This window comes from Takifugu rubripes, chromosome 19, assembly GCF_901000725.2.
Source record: "Takifugu rubripes chromosome 19, fTakRub1.2, whole genome shotgun sequence".
Classification (NCBI taxonomy): domain Eukaryota; kingdom Metazoa; phylum Chordata; class Actinopteri; order Tetraodontiformes; family Tetraodontidae; genus Takifugu; species Takifugu rubripes.
Window position 1 is genome coordinate 9,880,086 of NC_042303.1, and position 20,167 is coordinate 9,900,252.

Genomic DNA, 20,167 nt, shown 5'->3' on the forward strand with positions numbered 1-20,167 from the left:
CAAATCTGGAAGATAATGAACAGACTCCATTTCAACATGTTGCTCAGAGTTTCTCTTTTACACGGTGAGTCAGGCAAGACGGAAAAGGTTATGAATATTGAAACCCAAGAGACGTTTGGGAATGATACTTTTAGGGTCGCCGGATTTCGCAACATTTACAGACGTTTCCCTCACGGGCGCGGCCGCACGAGCCCGGAGAAGACTGTCCAAAGGAGAGGGTTTTGAGTTTCCGGTTTCTGACTTTCAAAATAAATCTAACATATGTCGCGATGTCGATCTTTTCTCGTAGGTTCCAATAGCAACGGAGGAATTTTTCCACTTTATCCCCAACTATAAGATTATAATGTGCATGTTTATTGAATTGTATTTATCTAAACAGCCTGACATAGATCCCTAAATTAATTTAGGGTACTCACAAACAGTACTTGCTGTTATAGATCAGAGTGTCACATTTTGAATTAATAATAAAGACTCACTCTCACTGGGAGGACAAGGCTGGGACAGCGTGTTTTATTTTATTTTGAAGTTGATTTCCGGTTCTGTTCTGCAGACTAACGCTGACTTGCAGAGCTCAGTGTCGGTGAGCCCCCTGAGCCGTCAGGTGTCAGCAAGGAGGGTGTTAAAATCACAGCAAAACCTCTATCTCAAATGGAAAATCAGCTTGTTTAGAGGCATTTACGTCATTTATAAAGCAAGGTAAGTTAATACGGATTCAAGTTACATAGAGATCAGCCAGATTTCCGCGTTAAAAAATGTAATAGGTCAACTTCTACAGCGTAGTTCTTCCCGCAGACGAATGTGTTTTTATGTATCATTGATACATGGTTTTAAAACTTTTTATGTAGGCTACCCGCCTTAGATTGGAAAACTAACTACTGCATGAGTTTGGAGTAAATCTCTATTGGATTTGTAATTTCTAATAATTGAAAGAGATTGGCATCGTGCGGTGTTTTGTCGTTTTACATGTTTCGGCATGCAGTGGGAAGATCTCTCGTCTCTACCAACGTGTTTAATTCCCATAGATAATTATTATTGCAATAATAACGTAATAGATACAACAGACTTGAGCAACTTGTTCAGCAACATTTCCCCCCACTTCTTTCAGTTCCTTCTGTTGAATTTCTTTCCAGTAAACAAAATAAATATTTACAGTCAAGCAATGAATGTGAAAAGGTTCTTCTGCTCCCTGAATTTAAACATTCCATTTCTGCTTTCATTTACAGAGCTCGCCCCACCACTGGTTCTCAGACATGTTCCCCTTGAGGAAAGTATCTTACAGGTAGCACTCAATCCCGGTGGACTGTGACGTGGAAATGGTCACTTGGACCGCCCTGCTGACAATATGCATCTGGATACTGACACAAACCGCCTCAGGACAGCATGCCTGTGCCTCTGGTTCACGCACTCTGGTGGATTTCACAGTAAAATACTCCCTCCCCCACTTCCAAACAAGCAAACCTGTCCAGAACATAGCAGTAAATTGGGATTCACAGCAAAAGGAGATCTACATCGGATGTCAGAATGCGATAAAGGCTGTCAGTGGTACTTTGGAGGAAATGTGGGAGGTGAAAACCGGACCGGTCGGCAGTCCTGACTGTGAAACTTGTAAGTTGTGTGATGTGGAAGCAGATCCCGAGGACCCAGTGGACACAGACAGTGAAGTTCTTGTTTTGGATCCAGCGGGAATTCTCTTGCCTTACTTGTACGTCTGCGGCAGCACGCAGCACGGCATCTGTTACTTCATTGACATCGAATCACCGGAGCATGCACCTCAATGTCTGTACAAAAAACAGCGTAATTCGCCGACCCGCTGTCCAGACTGTCTGGCAAGCCCGCTGGGCACCAAAGTCTCCATCATTGAAGATGGCTCCACCACGTACTTCTTTGTAGCTGCCGCTGTCGATGACAGAGTGGCTCAGAGGTACCCGAGGAGGTCCATATCAGTGATGAGGCCACTTTCCACTGAAGATGGCTTTGAGATGGTCACTGACGGACTGACCGTGCTCCCCAGTCTGCGCAGCACGTACAAAATTGACTACATCCACAGTTTCGCCACCAAGGAATACGTCTACTTCCTGTCCCTGCAGAGGGAAAATCCATCAAACAGCAACTCGCCTCTCCAGACCCGTCTGGGCCGATTGCCCATTTCAATTCGTGAGGTGTGGATGTACCGCGAGGTTGTCCTGGAGTGTCACTTCAACCCGAAGCGCAGGAGGAGAGGGGATTTTAGGGGCATCGTGTATAACGGGCTACAGGCGGCGCACTTTGGACGAGCCGGTAAGGACCTGGCAGAAGAGCTGAGGGTGGACGAGCAGGAGGATATCTTATACGGCGTGTTTGCCGTGGTGAACGAGCTGGGAGAGACTCAGAGAAACTCGGCCCTCTGTGCTTTTCCTCTGAGCAAAGTCAACCATGCCATCGATGAGGGCGTGGAGGCCTGCTGCAGGTCAGGTACGGAGCAGCTGTCAAGGGGACTCGGCCACTTCCAGCCTTTGGAGAGCTGCCCACACGAAGTGAGTAATACGCATGTGTTGTCGTCAGAGCTCAGAAAGGGTACAAAGGTCTCTGTCTAGCCGGGACAGGAAATGACCCTCTAGACAAACATTGTGTAATTGTGTTACCTGTTACCAGAAAGCTGCCGCTACCTCCGGAGCTCATAGTTTGCATATTATAACTTAAGAAAGAATGAATTTTTGTTGGCCTGCAATATGATACGCTTGTGTAGGTGTGTGGCAGAGCGGCACTGGATGAAAAACAGGGAGGGGCAGATGAGTCAGAGGTGTGACCTGTACGTTGCCACACCATTTCAGTCTTCCTGGGCCGGAGGGTGGCAACTGTTTACAGTGTGGGTCCCGAACAGGGAAATGCATTCATCAAATATGTATTTCAAAATAAAAGCCCAGGGTAGCAAAGTGCCAGGGACTGTTTGGTAGGTTAAATTCAAAGCGTTCAGGACGAAAGAATAATAAAGGTGCGGGGCGGCTCCTTGCTTTTATGGCGTTCCGGCTGTGTCCTTTGAGCTCGCATGGCTGTGTGTAAACCCACAGGAATTCATGCCAACAAACATAAGTTATAAATCCCGCTGATAAAATGTTGGAATTCCAGAGGGAAGGACAGTGTTTGCCTGTGTCTGGCTTTCACAGCTGTTGCTTCAGTAGGATGCAGGCAGGATATTGAAGCTATGATGAAATGTGAGGAAAGGCTTTTTTTAGTTTATTGCATAAAGACAATATTTTTGAAATAGTCACATATTTCCTTATTTATCCAAGTAGGTGTATGTGGGTCTATTTAAGCCTGGAATGTTGTAATACAAAGTGGATGAAATGGAGGAATAGTGTGAAAATGGTTCATTCTTGTAGTGGGAACCAGTGGGGCATGCTGGGACAGGTCATCTGAACTGCTGTGTGGAATGTTGTCTCCGCAAGGCAAATCCAGTTTTAATCTGGACTATTTACCTAATATTTAACTAACGTAACTCATGCTATCGCAGCCTACATTTGTTACCTCCTGTTATTTGTGTTTGAAAGTAGCGAACGTCCAGGTTCACTGTTGCTAAGAGAGAGTCATCGTTTGGAGCCAGGTCATTGCTGTTTTATGACCTTTTCCACTCACAGCTTGTTACTGTGACTTGAAGCAAAGCCAGACCATTTCCTCATCATGAAGGGGTCCTGTCTCTTCCTACCTCTTTTCCTGACTCTCACACACACACACACACACACACACACATGACCCTAGGGGTGTTTGTTTCTCATACTTCATACCCCTGCAGTGATGCTGGGTGGGACCCTTCCTGAAAACAAGCCCTCTTGTTCTGGTGGTTTTTGTGCAGAGCTCTGAAGATAAGTACACATGTCGTTCCAAACCCACTCTAGTGGCACAGCCGCACTACAGGCTGGACCTCTTCAACAGGAAGATGAGAGATGTTCTTTTCACCACCGTCCTGGTCACCACCACTGGGAATCACACACTGGGCCACTTTGGGACCTCCGATGGACGAATACTGCAGGTATCAACGTCAGCGTGACTCTGGGATTCATCCTAATGATAATTGTTAGCATTACATGCAAAAAATGATCCCCACCCAACATAAAACAAAGAATTGTAATTGCACGTGTTTTTCACTTCCCATTATGAAACCTAAAACACATCAAAATAGTGAAATCACACCTGGGCCAGACAGAAACCACACAACAGTTTTCATCCCTGTCTGTGAAGAGACTGTGAAGTAATATAAACATACACCTTTACATATACCGTATGTAATGGCTGCTATCGTGACCCATTATGACGTCTTTGTGACGCCCCTGGTGTTTCTTCCTGTTTAGGTGATTCTGTCCCTGTACAGGCCCATCGTTTTTGCCAACTACTCTCTTGGAGATGGTGAAGTGTCCCGAACGGCGGCCGTGTATTCAGAGGATTGGCTCCTCTTTGTAGTTGGGAACAAGGTAGGTTTAGCAGGATTTCCTAAAGATCCTGCCGCTCATTGAAAGAAGGAAAGAAGGGACTGAAGCTCAATGCTAGCTGGTTCAAAGTGTTAGAAGATCGCATTTTTCTTTCTCTTGTGCTTCAGATGTTCAAGGTGCCCTCCCTGGGTCCAGGGTGTGCACATTTTAGGACCTGCTCCATGTGTCTGATGGCTCCGCGCTTCATGAACTGCGGCTGGTGTTCGGGGGTCTGCTCCAGGCAGCACCAGTGCGATATGCAGTGGGAAAAAGACTCGTGCGCGCCTGTCATCACAGAGGTACACTTACGGTACAGGCCCCCGGCGAACCGCACGGGTCAGGCCGTGGTGACAATGATGACCTTGTCCTCCTCAGTTTTCCCCCAAAGTGGCGCCGGTTGGCGGGGACACGGAGGTGACGCTGTGTGGGTGGGAGTTCCAGTCTCCGCTGCGACCTGCCATCATCAACGGCAAAACACACAGCATCATGGTGGGATCCACTGTTTGTATTGTCCTGCCGGAGAAGAGCAGCAGCGAGAAGTGAGAACGTGCACACGCACACACACACACACACACACATGCTCAAAATGTGTGCACAAATGTTTGCCATGTCCCCACATTTGTTGTATTTTCTTGCTTCAGACTGGTGTGCAGGATTCAGGAAAAGAACAAGCCGGGCCAAGACCTGAAAATAGTCCTGAAGGTGCACGAGGGAGAAGTGGAGGGCCGCTACTCCATCGAAGGCACGGCTCAGATCCAGGGCTTCTCGTTTGTGGTAAGAATGCTACATTTATTCCCCCGATTTGGTGAGTGCATTCATGGTGTGTGTAATCAAATGTTTTGTGTTCAGGAGCCAAGCATAACGGACATACAGCCTGACTATGGGCCTGCGTTTGGTGGCACCACCGTTACGCTGACAGGCAGACATCTGGATTCTGGCTTCCAGAGAGACGTCTTCTTTGGGGAGAAACAGTGCAGGATTCTAAGGTGATCCCCACACAACTGCATATACATCTCGTTCATTTCAGATTCCAGATGAAGTAGATATGAAGCCTTTAATAAAAAAAAAATGCAAAAACTGTTGGCTCCAGTGTTAGCGGAGGAACCGACGCCTCGTCTTCCATTGTCTGCCTTCCGGCAGTGGCAGAAGACGTCGGCAGCGTGCCTGTGAAAGTCCTGATCGACAGCTTCCCGGTGACGGCCACCAAGATGTTTTTCTACAAAAGAAACCCTGTTATTACTTTGGTGGAGCCTCAGTGCAGCTTGCATAGGTAGAGTGCCGCTCAAACCGTTGGATTACCCTCGTCTTTCATTTCCTGTTTAAAGTTGTTATCCTTCACGGGCTTTCTGACAACACAGCGGCTCCAGATTAGTGATACAGGGGCAGAATCTGGACTCTGCCCACAAAACCGTGGTGGAGTACGTTTCCAAAGATGCAAACCTGCGACCGCTTCAGCAAGTGAGTCAAAATGAGCAGATCTCTGTGATTCCGTCGTCGTCGTCGTTGTCTGATTTGTTGTGCGCTCTCGCCTCAGGTCTGCAATGGATCCACTAATGCCACACACATGGAGTGCTGGGCTCCTGCACTTCCCGAGGAAATGCCGGACGAAAAGGAAACGGGACAGATTTACATCCACATGGAAGAGCAACTAAAGGTCTGGAGCAGTCGATTCGAGTATCACGGCAACGTCAAGGTTATCCCCTTCGAGAACGAAGACAGGGTATTGCTACTGAAACCCGGAGAGAACGAAGTTTCACTGCATGTACGCTGACACGCTTTGTATCACTTCACTTTAAATCTGTAACAATGGAGCAGGGCTATTCATGCATTTGCTTTTTTGGCACATAACAGCATCGAAACCTGAACACAGTGAGCTTGTGTATGAAGATCAACATGACCGTCGGCGGTGTGGACTGCAACGCCGAGGTCCTTTTGAATGAGCTGACCTGCAGGATTCCAAAAGGTCTAGTTATTCCCACTGGGGGACTGCCCGTCAAGGTCAGAGACACTCAGGTAGATCAGATCAGACGTAACGTGCTCATCGGGGTGATACAACCTGCCCTTTGACAGTAGGTGTCTATCGGTGGGGAAGTTTACGATGTGGGCACGGTGGGGATCGACGACAGCAACGCCGCTGTGAGCATCGCGGTTATTACTCTGAGCATCGTGGGCGCGCTGGTCCTCGGTGCTGTCATGGCCTTAGCCGTGATGTTCCACGTCAGAAAGAAAAAGAAAGGTGAGAACATTCTGATGCAGCCAAAAACATGCCCATTACCAGCTCATTTCTCGTGCCCGTCCCTCCAGCGAACATAGAGCACCGTTTATCGACGAGGCTCTCACTTGCCCGCTCCAGCGCCGCGGCGGATTTTTCCCCCACGGGAGATTACAGACGCGGTGAGTCAGGCGGAATCATTCATGAATGCAGATTGAGGAAATGGACGTTCCATTAATCATTGCAGTATTGCACATTCAGTCAACATTATACCAGTGATTTCAGATGTAAATAAAATCTCCTGATAGGAATGTTTGCGCTTCCCTCCCGTCACAGTGGATCTCTCCAGTCCAACGTCGGGCTCAGGAGGAATGGCCTTCCAAGGCTTATTGTATGCTGCCAGCTCCGACCATCTGTCCATTCCTTTACTGCCACGTGACAGCATCTCCATGGTCAGTCTAAATCCTGATCTTCTTGAAGAGGTCAAAAATGTCCTGATCCCCGCTGACATGCTCCGAATCGAGGACCGCCAGGTTATCGGCAAAGGTGGGCCTGCATACTTTTTGTTATATTGTTTTCTTCTCCCCTGGGTCGGTGCAGGAAGGTCAATGGTAATCCTTTTATTTTGTTCAGGCCACTTTGGGACGGTTTATCACGGATACCTGATAGACAGCAACAAACAAGAGACCCACTGTGCTGTCAAATCATTGAACAGTACGAACATTTGTTTTCTTAAACAGAAATAGAAAAGAAACCTTCGGTTGTGGGATGTCTATATATTTTTTGTTTTTTTACAGGGATCACAGATCTGAAGGATGTGGACCACTTTCTCAGAGAGGGCCTCATCATGAAAGGTTTTGACCACCCAAATATTCTGTCTCTACTGGGCATCATGCTGCCTAAAGAAGGACTCCCTCTAGTGGTGCTACCGTACATGAAGCATGGGGATGTTCGGCATTTTATCCGCTCAGAAAAAAGGGTATAAATCTGTGATCTGTCTAATCGGGAGCATGGACACGAGTGCTGTTTAACATCTCTGGGTCTTCCACAGAACCCCACGGTCAAAGACCTGATTGGTTTTGGGCTGCAGGTTGCAAAAGGGATGGAGTATTTAGCCCAGAAAAAGTTTGTCCATAGAGATCTGGCTGCACGTAACTGCATGTGAGTGTGACACCCTGAGACGACGTTTGGCTTTATTCTAAGTATGTTTTCAGGGTTTCAGACAGAAACCTTTGCTGAACACATCAGCGTTAAATCTTATCCTTTGAGTCATCTGAACTGAGTCACTCAGGCGGGCTGGGCTGAACTAGCATAGCGACGCATGAAACTCAGATTAATGTTAAATCCCAAATTCCTTCTGCGTCACAATTAATTATTAAGTTGCTTTGGTTTGACTAAATGAGGCCAACTAATAAATAAACGCCTCAATTTGCTTCCCCCCTAGTTTCCTGAATTTTTGTGAACTGGTGTTTGTGTGTTTTTTGTTTTTCCAGGTTGGATGAAACGTACACAGTGAAGGTGGCGGATTTTGGGATGGCGAGGGACATCTATGACAAAGAATACTACAGCATTCAAGACCACAAACAGGTGAAGCTGCCCGTCAAGTGGATGGCCATCGAAAGCCTGCAAACACAAAAGTTCACCTCCAAGTCTGATGTGGTGGGTTCACACAAATCACCTTTCATGTCAAAAGCGCTCCGGCGTGTATAAAACGGTGATTTCTTTCCCGCAGTGGTCATATGGCATCCTCATGTGGGAGCTGCTCACCAGAGGTGCCAGCCCGTATCCAGATGTGGACCCCTATGACATCACGAACTACTTGCTGAAGGGGCGTCGGCTCCCACAGCCACAGTTTTGCCCCAACACGCTGTAAGAGCCGTTCATGGTTTTGTGTCGTTGCTGAGTTTTAATATTTCAGTTATCTGTCGATATCCCTGAAATTTGAATAGTGTGATAAATTATTAACCCTGACTCACTAATTCAGTTGCCACTGATGTCTTCCGACTACAGTTACTCCATCATGCTGTCATGTTGGGACCCTGAGCCGGATTTCAGACCCAGTTTTAGCAGTCTGGCTTCAGACGTTCAACACATCCTGTTGTGTCTGCAAGGAGAGCACTACATCAGCCTCAAAGTGAACTATGTCAACCTGGACCAGCCGAGACCCTACCCCTCTCTGACCGGCTCTGCGGATGAGGCCGAGGCCTCTGACCTGGACTCGGACGGTCAGGAGACCAGCTGAGGGCAGCAAACGCAAAGACCACAGGACCCAAAGGGTCGGAAAGCCCCCAGCGGCTTTACTCGGATTTTTTTTTTTATTGTTGTAATGCAAACTTTAGATTTCCAAACCTGAAATGTGCGGTTTGGCCGTGAATTTAACCCGTGGATGGTACTGCCCAGCCTACTGAGGTGAACCAAATTCATCGCCCTTCGTCATGATGTAACTGTAGCAACTGTAGCGCAGTGCCGTAAACATGGAAGTAAATGTTTTTGTTTTCCAACTGCCTCACACACGTGTGATTCAGACTGTACTTTAGCAAGGGAGGTTACATCGGCCAGAAGTCACGATGCTAACCACATTCTTTCTAAGACGGTTTGGAGTCTCTAAATCCAGAGAAGTGCTCAGGGAATAATATTCTACCCCTTTCGTTTTGTTCTTATGTGCCCTAATGTTATACAATTACATTATATAATTTCATAATGTACTTGGGGATCTTAGTTTCAGACAAGAATGCTGACTCGTCAGTTTGGTTTCTCTTCCGTTTCAAAGAGACCCTGCAGCTTTTTAAAGCGGGGGTTGTGTGGGGGCCGAGCCAGCGCGTTACTGCTGTCTCTCTACATGTGTAAACCACAGAGTGGCGGATGCTGAATCCGTTAAATCAAATTGTGAACTATATTTTCACCTCTCCCATTCAGAAAATAATATATGTGTCTTTGCCTCTAAATCTGGACCCCACCCAACAATTTGGCAATGACAGTATCAATGACACGGGGAGACTTCGCTGGACAAACACCGTGATGTCGAATATTACTATTATTAGATCTGCCTCGTATTAATAAACGACCCTCTTTAGCCTCAATATAGGATCACAGAATCACTGCATTTCTATCAGCAAAACACACAAATTGAGATTTGGGATCTGTGCTATAAGCTCTGCGGCACCCCCTGAATTATACAGGCTGTCAGTGCTGTTGATCACCGGAGACTTAAAAATACGTCTAGTACCTGTCATCATCACCAGGGGGCAACCGATCCCCCCTCCGTTACGTGCGGTTCAGCCAGTGCTGCAGTGATGATGCTCCTGCACTACAGCAGGCAGCTCAGCACAAAGGAGGGACACACAGAGGCGCACACACACATCGACTGCTCAGGAGAGCAAACTTAGAAGGTGTCTTATGTCTTTCATGTTTGTAATTAACTCTTTTCTGTCCACTGTGGGAGGTTTAAAACACCGTTGCACTGATTTTGGTTACAAAACCCACAGTTCTTTTGGACCAACAGGCTTCCTTCTAGGTGGCGATGTTGTTCTGTTGTACTTGACTTTTTTGCGAGGGCTGCATTTCCCCTCCTCTTCATCCCATAAAGATTGCACTGTAATCCTGTTTAAATGGACAAATGGGAAAAGTGTCTGCATATTAAAAGTCCCCCCACCCCGTGTACACAATTCTTTCCCCCCTCATTAAAAACTTTGGATGAAGAAGCTCACCATAAAAGCGGCTCAGGTCTGCTCCCGTACCCGAGTGGAAGACTGTTAGAGGGCCTGAGTTATGTCAGCTCTAATCTGTGTATCTAACAGTTGCAATGCTCCCCATGAATAATTCATGTTTCTAAAAAAAGATTGACTTATTTATCCTTTGCCTTGGGGACGGCAAAACGTCGGCGGTGATAATGGCAGGCCCCTGTTGTGTTCAGGTGCAGGGTTCAGGATTTATGAGCAAAGTCGGTTTAAATAGATGCCAGTCAGTTTGATCCAAATAAGCAAACATATAAGTCGGCCTGGGAGCTCCACTCCCTTTAGATGAAGACGCAAACCATCAAGGGCTTCAAAAGCTCTCAAATCCTTTAAAGCACTTTATTTTTTAGGGTCTGAAATTTGTCCTCCAACAACAGAGCAATGCTTTAATTAATCCGCCGAGGCTCTGGCAGAATGCTGCCATGTGAGATGTGACATAATGTTGTCACAGCTTGTACAACACATCAAATTCCTTTTCAGGGAAAGTTTGTGGTCGGGACGACATTATTATCTGATTAACTGATGCAGGGAGTGACAGCAGGTCACTGGTTGCTCTGACAGACATGCAGAGAGACACGCTTTGTCTTCCCAACCCCAGAAGGAGACGCTGTGCCGAACCAGTGCAGAAAGCATCCCTATAGGGTGTCTGGTCTAAAATTCTTTTTGTTGCCTTCAAGTTTATATATCTATAAATATTTTACACCTCCATTTCACACTGGTCTGCTTCTGAAGCCAGATCATGCTGAAATCTGCGAAAGTGCAGATATCAGCAGCTGCTGTGCAATCTGTGTCAAACTGGACGAGAGGCACAAAACTCTGGTAGGTTTCCCACAATGCAACAGGAAAGAACGACGGACCAAAGTGCACGTTCTGCTTAATAACGTGAGCTGAAGAGAAGCTCTGCTTGGTGACAGATACCTGCCTCCGTCTGTCTGCCCGTCCGCTTCTGGGCTTTGTCAGAAGCTGATGTTCTGCAGTGCAGCACTGAGTGTGAGATGCCTGGAGGAGCGAAGGAAAACGCTAACGTGTTGTAGGGGTGGTTCTTGTTTGTGTGGGGTCTGGAAACGTGGCTCAAGGTCTCTGAATTTTTCAGGATAGCGCAAAGAAAGAAGGGAACGTTCTCTCTTCTGCCCCATGCAGAGTCTGAAGGCTCTCGAGATGTTTATTTAGACTTTTATCAGATTTCTCATGCCCAATCTGATGTAAAAGACTTGCATCGTTACCATCGCAATTCTCCTGAGCAGAGCAAACTGGGACTGGATTTTCTCACTCTTTCGTTGTCTGAATTGAACCTCCTGTCCTTGAGCTTGTGTACCGTCAGTGGATAACTGAATAGCCAAGCGAGCTTCCTCCCTCTCCCTTGCAATTCCCCATTGTTAGGCTGCATTCAGAGGGAGGACGGAGAGCTGCGAGGTCACAGATGGAGAGAAGTGTTATGTTTGTTCCTGCATTTGCTCTCTGAGTGAATGTCTTCACAGATGGGGTGTTATTGAAAGGCTAACACGGATTCTCAAAGAAATGAAAGTGTTTCGGAGCCACAAGGCCGTGAGGCACATTGCATGACTGTATCAGCTGGGTTTTATGACTTTAAAACTGGCATAAGCTGATATTCAGCTCTCTCTCTCTCTCTCTCTCTCTCTCTCTCTCTCTCTCACACACACACACACACACACACACACACACACACACACACACACACACACGTACACACACACACAGAGTGTTTGCAGCAGCTCATTTGTTGTTGCCCTGCATTACCCTGCAGGTTAGATTCCTAAAATTGCAAACTGCAGGAAAAATGCTGCAGCAGTGACATTCAGTGTGCACATGCAGTGTTTATTGGCTAATGGTCCGAGCAGTGTTGCTCCCTGAATGAAACGGCTGTCCGTAACCAACCAACCAACCAACCAAGTCTTTGCCTTTTTCTTTGTGGGGAAACAAAAGCCTTTGAGTTCTATTAGAAAAATTACCGATCTCAAAAAAGCATGTTACAGGTCAGTGGATTAAGCCAGGATTTTCTAATCCAGGTTTAATTTAGACAACCTGTTCTATAACTGTTGTTCTTAGGTTTTGGTAAATGTTGTGTCAGTTCAGCTGTTGAAATGATAAGAAGAGGCTGATGGTGATTTCAATGACCTCCGACATCAATCTCCCTGCCTTTGGACCTCCATTATGTCTTCTGCGGTTTTCTCCTCAGAACATCGACTGTTGCTGTGGTCGACCTTTAGCTTTAAACTGGCATAAATGCCAGGTTATCCAGCCGGCACGTGCCGACCCCATAGAGGAAACAGAGGAGCTACTTTAACCTTAAAATCCATCAGAACAAGATGAATGGGAGCAGACACGTCCAGAGGTCTATTGGTTCATTTCCCAAACTGTCAGTGATGAATGGCTGAAACCAGGCAGCTGTTGCCTTCCCGACATGTGTCCAAGGACACGTGGAGGTGGACTTTTAAATCTTCTGAACAAACTTGTGATTGTTTTGTGCATCCACCCTAAAAAGGTCACTTTTTCTCTGATCAATTAATTATGTTGCTCATAAACCTTTTACATTTCTTGCGCTTCGACGGCACCTCCTCAAAAACCATTTCTGCTCTTTAATTTTGCCCGTGTCTGACATGTGGGTCGCTGGAGCAGCCTGACCCGCCACGCTGAAGACGGTGCTTGTGACCCACCCACACAGGTCATCGATCACGACGTTACCTGAACAGCAGCAGCAGAACTCAATGATCCCTGCACTCGGAAGCTTTCCGCAGATCTGCGATGGAGAATTTCTCTTACGCTGATCTGTGTTTGTCTTCCAAATGCCCTGTTGTGGCTTGTGAGCCTGTTTCTATGACAACCACCATTTGATACCAGCAGTGTGTAGGAAGGCGGCTAAAATATGATGGGAAATTAGCAAACCGCTCTATGCATGTTTTATAATCGATTCATAACTTTCACATATGAAATGTCAGTGCCAGGGAAATAAATAAATGGAGTTTACTCCACAGAACAACACCCATTCAGGCACTGAGGAGCACTGACTCACATCCCATCCCATGATTAATTCAAAGATTATTACACTGTACATGCCTCAAGAGAATCTACTGTGAGTAGACTGAACACATATTTCACTTGCACAATGTCCCTGACTCACTCTGTTGTTTCGTTTTCATCGTGATCTTTATTGTTCCTGGCGGTCCCGCACGCACCACCGAGGACATGGGCTTTATTTCCAGGAGATATAATCTCAGATTCCCTTTTTTTCGTCCTTTGTCAGTATGAAACATTGCATTCCAAAAAAACCCCATCACCATCATTGTCCAGCATGTGTAATCAGACTGTTGGAAACGTGGTGAATAAGATGTTTTGGTTGGCGATGACCTGCTGTGATCAGGCAGCACAGTCCGGCTGTTTATGAAAGCTCTTAAGCGTCGGTGCAAAAATTTAGAGGCTTCTCTTGATTTAGCACAAAAGACCCTGGAGGTAAATTGCCTTTCCAAATGAGCAAAGAGTCTGTGGTCATTACAGGAAATCTTAATGGGGTGTTAATTTATTTATTGTTGCCAGCACATAAACGAGTTGCAAGCCCGTTTGAACCAGCCATTTCACCATTTTAGTGTTAAAATCTGTCAAATCAACAGCATGAGTAATAGTTGTTCCTATAGATTGTTTGTTTTGGCCAGACACAGCACCTGTACCATCAGCTCTGAGCTATAGTCTGCACACAGACATCCGGTTGTACTGTCTTGTGGTAGCTATGGTAACTTCAAACCGCACCAAATGTTCAGCTCACAGTGTGAGGGCATCGTGAGCAAGGCTCCACTTCCATCCCTGTATAAAGAAAACACACACATTCATACTTGTACATTTGTGAAGACTTGTACATTTGTGTTCTCTGAGTATGATAGGAGGGGAGAAAACAAACAAACTAATTTAACGTAATCTCAAAAATCTCCAAAAAGGCTTGTTTGATATTTATAGTAACAAAACAGACTTTTTCTGCAGCAGGAGATCTGGTGACGTAATAAAGTTTAGATGACCAAAGAGAGGGAAGGAATACAACCTAAGCATGTCACCAGTCCATTATGGGACGGACACACACACACACCTACACACACACACACACACACACACAAACAACGGGCGTAAGTCCCTAATCAACCTCATCTGCATGGTTTTGGACCGCAGAGTTGCTATGGTGAGGATGTAGATTAAATCATTTTATGTCAGCATTACATCTTTAGGCACAGCATTAGCCTAGTTTCTAGTTCCTATTTATGTTCTGACTGACAAACAACTATAAAAATAAGCATGTCTAGAGCACTGTTCAATGACGCTGTTACCATAACAGCTAACTATTGAGCACACTGAGGAGGAACTGCTGACGCTTGTTTCAAAGATTTTTTATAAATATTTGACACAAGCCGGAAGGTTTTTATATCTTTTCTGGACATTATTTACCTCCAACTGCAGATTTGTCAGCTGTGATTTAAAACATTTACAGAGGACTGTTTTTCTTTGTGGAAACTGTCGGAAGTGTTCTGTTAGGGAACATTTCCGAACTAGATCGGAAACTCCAGCGATATAGCTGTCAAGGTCTACTGTACAGCCCTGATGCTTGAGAGCAGCATGTCTCCAGCACATCAAAGGCTTTCTTCCCAGACCCCATGACTATTGGTTTTGGTTTCTATGACAACTAAGTTGAACTATAAGTTGACTCATCTCTCTCAAGCTTGGTGGAGAAAAATAATGTGCCCCCACCCCCCAAAAAATCCTTCTCTGCAAAACTGAAACACTAAACTAGGAAAAAGGATCATTTGCTTCCCCCAAAACGAACATTTAATTCAGACAATGGTCGAGACTCATACGCATATCTCACATGTCACTGAATATGAATGTCAGTTTAGGAACAGATCCGATGAGGCATCCAGGAAGATTTTTGCATTTCCAGGCAGACACTTGGGGGAGGATTCAAATGATGGACGGGCACGTAGCAACAGTCAAAGACTCTAGAGTCCATTCATAGTCTTAGAAAATGCTGGATCAACTAGTTGCAGCCATGGTAACGCGGGGATGAGCAGAGCATTGAGTAGTTTCAGAGATGCGCGGTGTGGCGCTGCCTGCGAGCTTTGTGACGCAGGTTGCATTTGTGCGTATGCTTCTACTGTATGACAGGAAATACAACAGCTCTTCTGAGGATAATTACAACAGATAATAATCTGGTTAGAGGAGAAGACTGCAAGAGGAACCGTAGCCACTGAGGCAACGTGGACGTTAGAAAGTTCCTTTTAGCAGGGAGAATCTGGCATGAATGGGTAATTATTGATGGAAGCTCATGGCTGCTGGGTGAAGCTGCATTAGGTGCGACGTATTTATCAAGCAGTGATCGCACCAAATAAATGGGATGCACCTCCATCGCTGGCTTAATTCCTGGCCTGTGTTTTAAATGTTTAAGTCAAAATTGATAAATATCTTTCTTAATAACCTCCGTGCCACCTTTCGGCTGTTGCTCCCATGTTCTGAGTGTTGCACCTTTGTCTTTAAATCTTTACACGGCCTTTTTCGTAGGACACAATCTTGATTGACTGGCTACTGCTGGGGAAAATTAGAGGATGATTAATCACAACTGTGATGTGAGGGATTGATGGCATCGGGTTTGTGATTTATCACTATTAGTTGTGATGGCGGGAGTCAGAACAAGAGGTAGTGGGTGGTATTGTGGATAGATGGGGAGCAGGTTAGAGACACTTCATTCTTTTTTTCCCAACATCACCCCTTTTAGGAAAGAGTTACTGCTGTTATGTAAGGGAGCGATGAGAGCCTTCCTACATGCTGAAACGCCTGCAGAGTCATTATATACGTTAGTCAGATCACTGCATCTCTGGCCCCTAGATAACCTCAGATCTTTGCTGATAACTAATTTTGCCATTCTTCACACAAAGAGTGAAAAAGTAATCATATGCTTAATCCGTAGCGATGCGTTCATTCAAAAAAAACGCACAAAACAGTCTGAGTTGTTCACATTTATCACACTCTCCACATTTTGTTCAAGCCTATCAAGAAGATCTCTGTTGGTTCTAAACATAGTATTGTTCTTGGCACTGACCTAGTAAAGGCTGTGTGATTTGGAGATAGCCTGTAGGCATTTTCTCTCTCATAGTTGAGAGCATAGCTTTATACAACAGTAGCAGCCTATATCACAGTATCCTCTGATGTCTCCGACAGGATTCTGTTAGCATTTTGTTATGCTTTAACGTTGTATTCGATTAGAATGGTGCACGGCCTTTCCCAGCGGGCAGTAAAATCAGCCCCAGGCCTGAATTCGAAGGGAGAAAGAAAGAAAGAAAGTAAGAAAGAAAGAAAGAAAGAAAGAAAGAAAGAAAGAAAGAAAGAAAGAAAGAAAGACCTTGGGTCACATGTTTCACATCTGAAAAGTGGGAAAAGAGCGTTTTGGTGCTCACTGATGTAAGTTTCTCCTCTTCTTCCTGGAACGAGCGGCATGAACTTCCCCAGATACTTTGAGGGGAGGACGGTGTAATCCGCGCGCTGATTTGCCGCGAGCATCACCAGTTTCGCCATCGACACTGGACGATAACATTACCCCAACGTTAGCGCACTGGCGCACGCACACGGCAGTGCGCGCCCCGCTCCCTCCCTCCCCTCCCTGCATCACAGCCTGGCTGTTGCCATCACGCGTTCACGTAATCTCTCCGTGGACGCTCTCACTTGTTGGAAATGCTCGAGGATCAGAAACCTGACTGGTTACAGACTGGTTCCGAAATCCGCGGAAGGAAAAAGTGAAACCGCTCAAGAAGAAGAAGAAAAACAAAGAAAGAAAGAAAGAATACCAGAGGATTTAAGTATTGATCACTACCAGCTGACTTCAGTGAAGGTAGGAGAAGCTCCGGTCAGTCACTGCCTGTCGTGTCGGTGTTGTGTCATCGATTGGGAAAACTTGAAACAATTCGGGAAAAACGTCCTGGAAGCCGGTTAATAGTTTCCACGCTGACCTGCAGAAGCGCCTGGTGCGCAAAGGCAGCAACAGCGATTCTCAGATGATCAGTAAATTTAGAATAATAATAAGAAAAAGAATCAATCAGTGTTCATGTGAAAGGTTATTTGCTGTTGTCAGTGAGCACACTTGTGTGAGCAGTTTTTACATAAGACACACTCTTGGTGCACCCAGACTGCAGCATCTCTCCAGCAGCTCCCATATATCCCCAGTCTCACGCTGGCTCTGCCTTCTTCTTATTTTGTCTTCATTTCACGCCCAAACTGCATGCAATTGGGATAACCACTTTCTTTCTGGATACAGAGCCACCTCATAATACCTCCAGACGTCAGACTGCGTGAATATTTTTAGAAGTTTTTTGTCCACATTTCATTCAGTTCCTTGGAAGCATCTTGGAATTTCTCCCAAATCTTTAAGCTGCACAGACTGCACATAAACTGGAGAAAAGGGGTGGGGTGGGGGGGAAAGTTTGGGAAGCTCTGCAGCACAGTTTGATGCAGAACATCACGTGACAAACTGACAGAAGAGATCTTGTTTTGGATCCTTGGCTCTGTAAAGGAGCAAATGTGTTATAAAGCACAGAGTCGTTGTTATAACTGTAACCATAATCCAGATTTGAACGTTTACGGTGAACAGAAGCAGAGTAGAGAATGTTGCTGCATGTTGCTGCAGTGCTGTTTCATGGTTTTGTCTTCCTCTCTAAGAACGGCCTTTTCCCCTCAATAAAACACATTTATGTGTGTTTAAATAGCTTTTTCGTCCTTCGTGCAACAGCCTTTCCCTGAGCAGGTTACCTGACATGTTTCACTGGGCTCCAGCCACAGTCAAGGGAGTTCAATTAGTTGGGAGAAAACAAAACCCTTCTCCCTTTTTGGAAAAGGTGCAAATGTGAAGCAGGGAATTATTTCTTAGAAAATGACTTGAGTTGGTAATCTGGCTGCTGGCCTCCGGCTCTAGTGACGAGATGGTTTTTGCCGTGCAGACGGCACCGTGGCGCATACAGTAACACATGGTGACCATGGCAACAAAACAGCATCAGAAGAGGCTGGTCGGATGATGCTCGCACTGCCCAAAACAAAGAGATGAATGGCGGGCTGAAAGCTTTGCGGGAGCACAAAAGATCTGATTCATACTCAGCAGAAATCTCATCCCATCTCTCCGAGGCAGAGGCGAGCGCATCTCCGTTCCTGTCTCATTTCGCCATCCCCGGGAAATCGGAAGTGTGAATTTATTCCTCGCTTTCACAGTCGGCAAGAGCGATGCCTCGACCATAAATGAGGCATAACAGGCTTTCAAAATTTGGCTCGAACGTCATTGGCACCATCTGCCCCTCGCCGCCAAGTCTTTTCCTTTAAAAAGGTGCCGCCGTGGTCAAATCCACAGCTTTCTCTGGCCTCATGTCCCACTGATGGGATTTAGTTATAACTACATTATCTTTATTTCACGAAACAGCACCAAAGCACATACACATATGGAAATAAAAAAGACATGCTATCCTATACTTCCATCAGTGGCCCGAGGATCTGTGTTAGTCTGTGGTCTCCTCAACTGCATTTGTATATGGTTGAAGATTTAGTTAAGCACACATTCTCACATTTCTCCCTTTGTGGGGACTTTTGCAGAAATATCCAGCTCCTAATCCTCACCATCCCAGCTAACCCTGATCTAAACCCGATTCTAACTTCAACCTTAACGCCACATCTTAACCTTCAAACATTCCTTTGAAGTTGTGAAGACCAGCTAAAATGTCCTCCCTTTCCAAAACTGTCCTCACTTTGAATGAGTATTTTTATACTCAATATGGAGATGACACACACACACACACACACACACACACACACACACACACACGCACACACACGCACACACACACACACACACATCTTGGCTTAAGAGAATTCAACACTTTTGAGAACTGAAGAAGTCTCTTGGATACGAGGTGAAACGTCTTTGAAAAACCAACAGAAGTCCAGTTGATTTCTCTGAAGCCAAGATTTATCTTCGACCTGGATAGAGAACATTCATCCACACGACACAACACACACACACACACACACACACACATGCAGAGTCCAAAACCAAACTTTAAAATATGCATGAGACACGTGCTCTGTTCCTTCATCCACCTACACCTTCAAAAGTAAAGTCTAACTGAGCCTCACCATTAGATCAGTCATGTGTGATGGAGTTTCAGTCTAAATCTGCCGCCCTGTAAGTGATTACTAGTTCCTTAACAAGTTCAAACCGCTCTGAGTTACCCACAAAACAAGTGATGCACTTTAACCAGTAATTACTACCCGACTGAAACGCAGGTGAGACATCTTCAACAGACGCTGTGTCATGAAAATAACAAGTCTATTTTTCTGCCGCGTCTTGTGAACTTGTGAAGATGCATCAGCAAATGTTTTCCCTCAAAAATTATTGTTTTTTGTTTTTTGTTTTTTTTAATGTGAGACGTGTCAGCCCGACTCTGATATATGAATAGATGAGTGGAAACATCAACGCCCATGGGCTGAATAGCTTTTAGGGCTGTTGGAGTCCTGCTGCTAACGTGAGCAGGACGTGTTGTTCATCTCCTGAACATCATAGAACATGTTTTCATGTAATAACTTAAGCTGATCCTCAGAAGAAATATGCATCTTTCCTGGAAAAATGATTATGGGGCAAAAAATAAACCCAGCACTATTTCCATGTTGTTTTGTTTCTCTGGTTATTATTGTCTGGTTTCTCTGGCTGCGTAGATGAATCGTCTGTTGTGGATCCTAAAGTCTGCTGCTACCCG

General features: G+C 45.6%; 2 protein-coding genes across 3 annotated transcripts in view; both read left to right on the forward strand.

Annotated features, from left to right (window-relative positions):
* The first annotated feature begins 559 nt into the window (after nucleotides 1–559).
* Nucleotides 560–10,319, forward strand: LOC101071528 (macrophage-stimulating protein receptor). Its single transcript, XM_011613943.2, has 21 exons — nucleotides 560–696; nucleotides 1,224–2,513; nucleotides 3,830–4,006; nucleotides 4,326–4,445; nucleotides 4,571–4,741; nucleotides 4,818–4,981; nucleotides 5,084–5,216; nucleotides 5,292–5,428; nucleotides 5,533–5,712; nucleotides 5,801–5,900; nucleotides 5,977–6,204; nucleotides 6,294–6,440; nucleotides 6,516–6,678; nucleotides 6,747–6,836; nucleotides 6,991–7,200; nucleotides 7,288–7,368; nucleotides 7,452–7,633; nucleotides 7,706–7,815; nucleotides 8,148–8,313; nucleotides 8,387–8,523; nucleotides 8,665–10,319. The coding sequence occupies exons 2-21, from the start codon at nucleotides 1,314–1,316 to the stop codon at nucleotides 8,894–8,896; spliced, it is 4,128 nt and encodes a 1,375-aa protein (XP_011612245.2). The 5' UTR covers nucleotides 560–696; nucleotides 1,224–1,313; the 3' UTR covers nucleotides 8,897–10,319.
* Nucleotides 10,320–16,894: 6,575 nt separating this feature from the next.
* Nucleotides 16,895–20,167, forward strand: part of LOC101071754 (caM kinase-like vesicle-associated protein) — a 10,443-nt gene continuing 7,170 nt past the window's right edge. The window contains exon 1 of one of the 2 annotated variants that reach the window (XM_003973371.2): nucleotides 16,895–17,265. The gene's annotated coding sequence lies outside the window, so the exon portion shown is untranslated. The remainder of the gene's footprint in view (nucleotides 17,266–20,167) is intronic. The other variant, XM_029827513.1, reaches the window with a different exon arrangement.

Excerpts from the sequence above, each read along its gene's own strand:
- LOC101071528 (XM_011613943.2), top strand. The coding sequence starts at position 1,314 with ATGGTCACTTGGACCGCCCTGCTGACAATATGCATCTGGATACTGACA. Across the intron at positions 2,514-3,829 it reads TGGAGAGCTGCCCACACGAA|AGCTCTGAAGATAAGTACAC; the intron begins GTGAGTAATACG and ends GTTTTTGTGCAG. Across the intron at positions 4,982-5,083 it reads GAGAAGAGCAGCAGCGAGAA|ACTGGTGTGCAGGATTCAGG; the intron begins GTGAGAACGTGC and ends TTCTTGCTTCAG.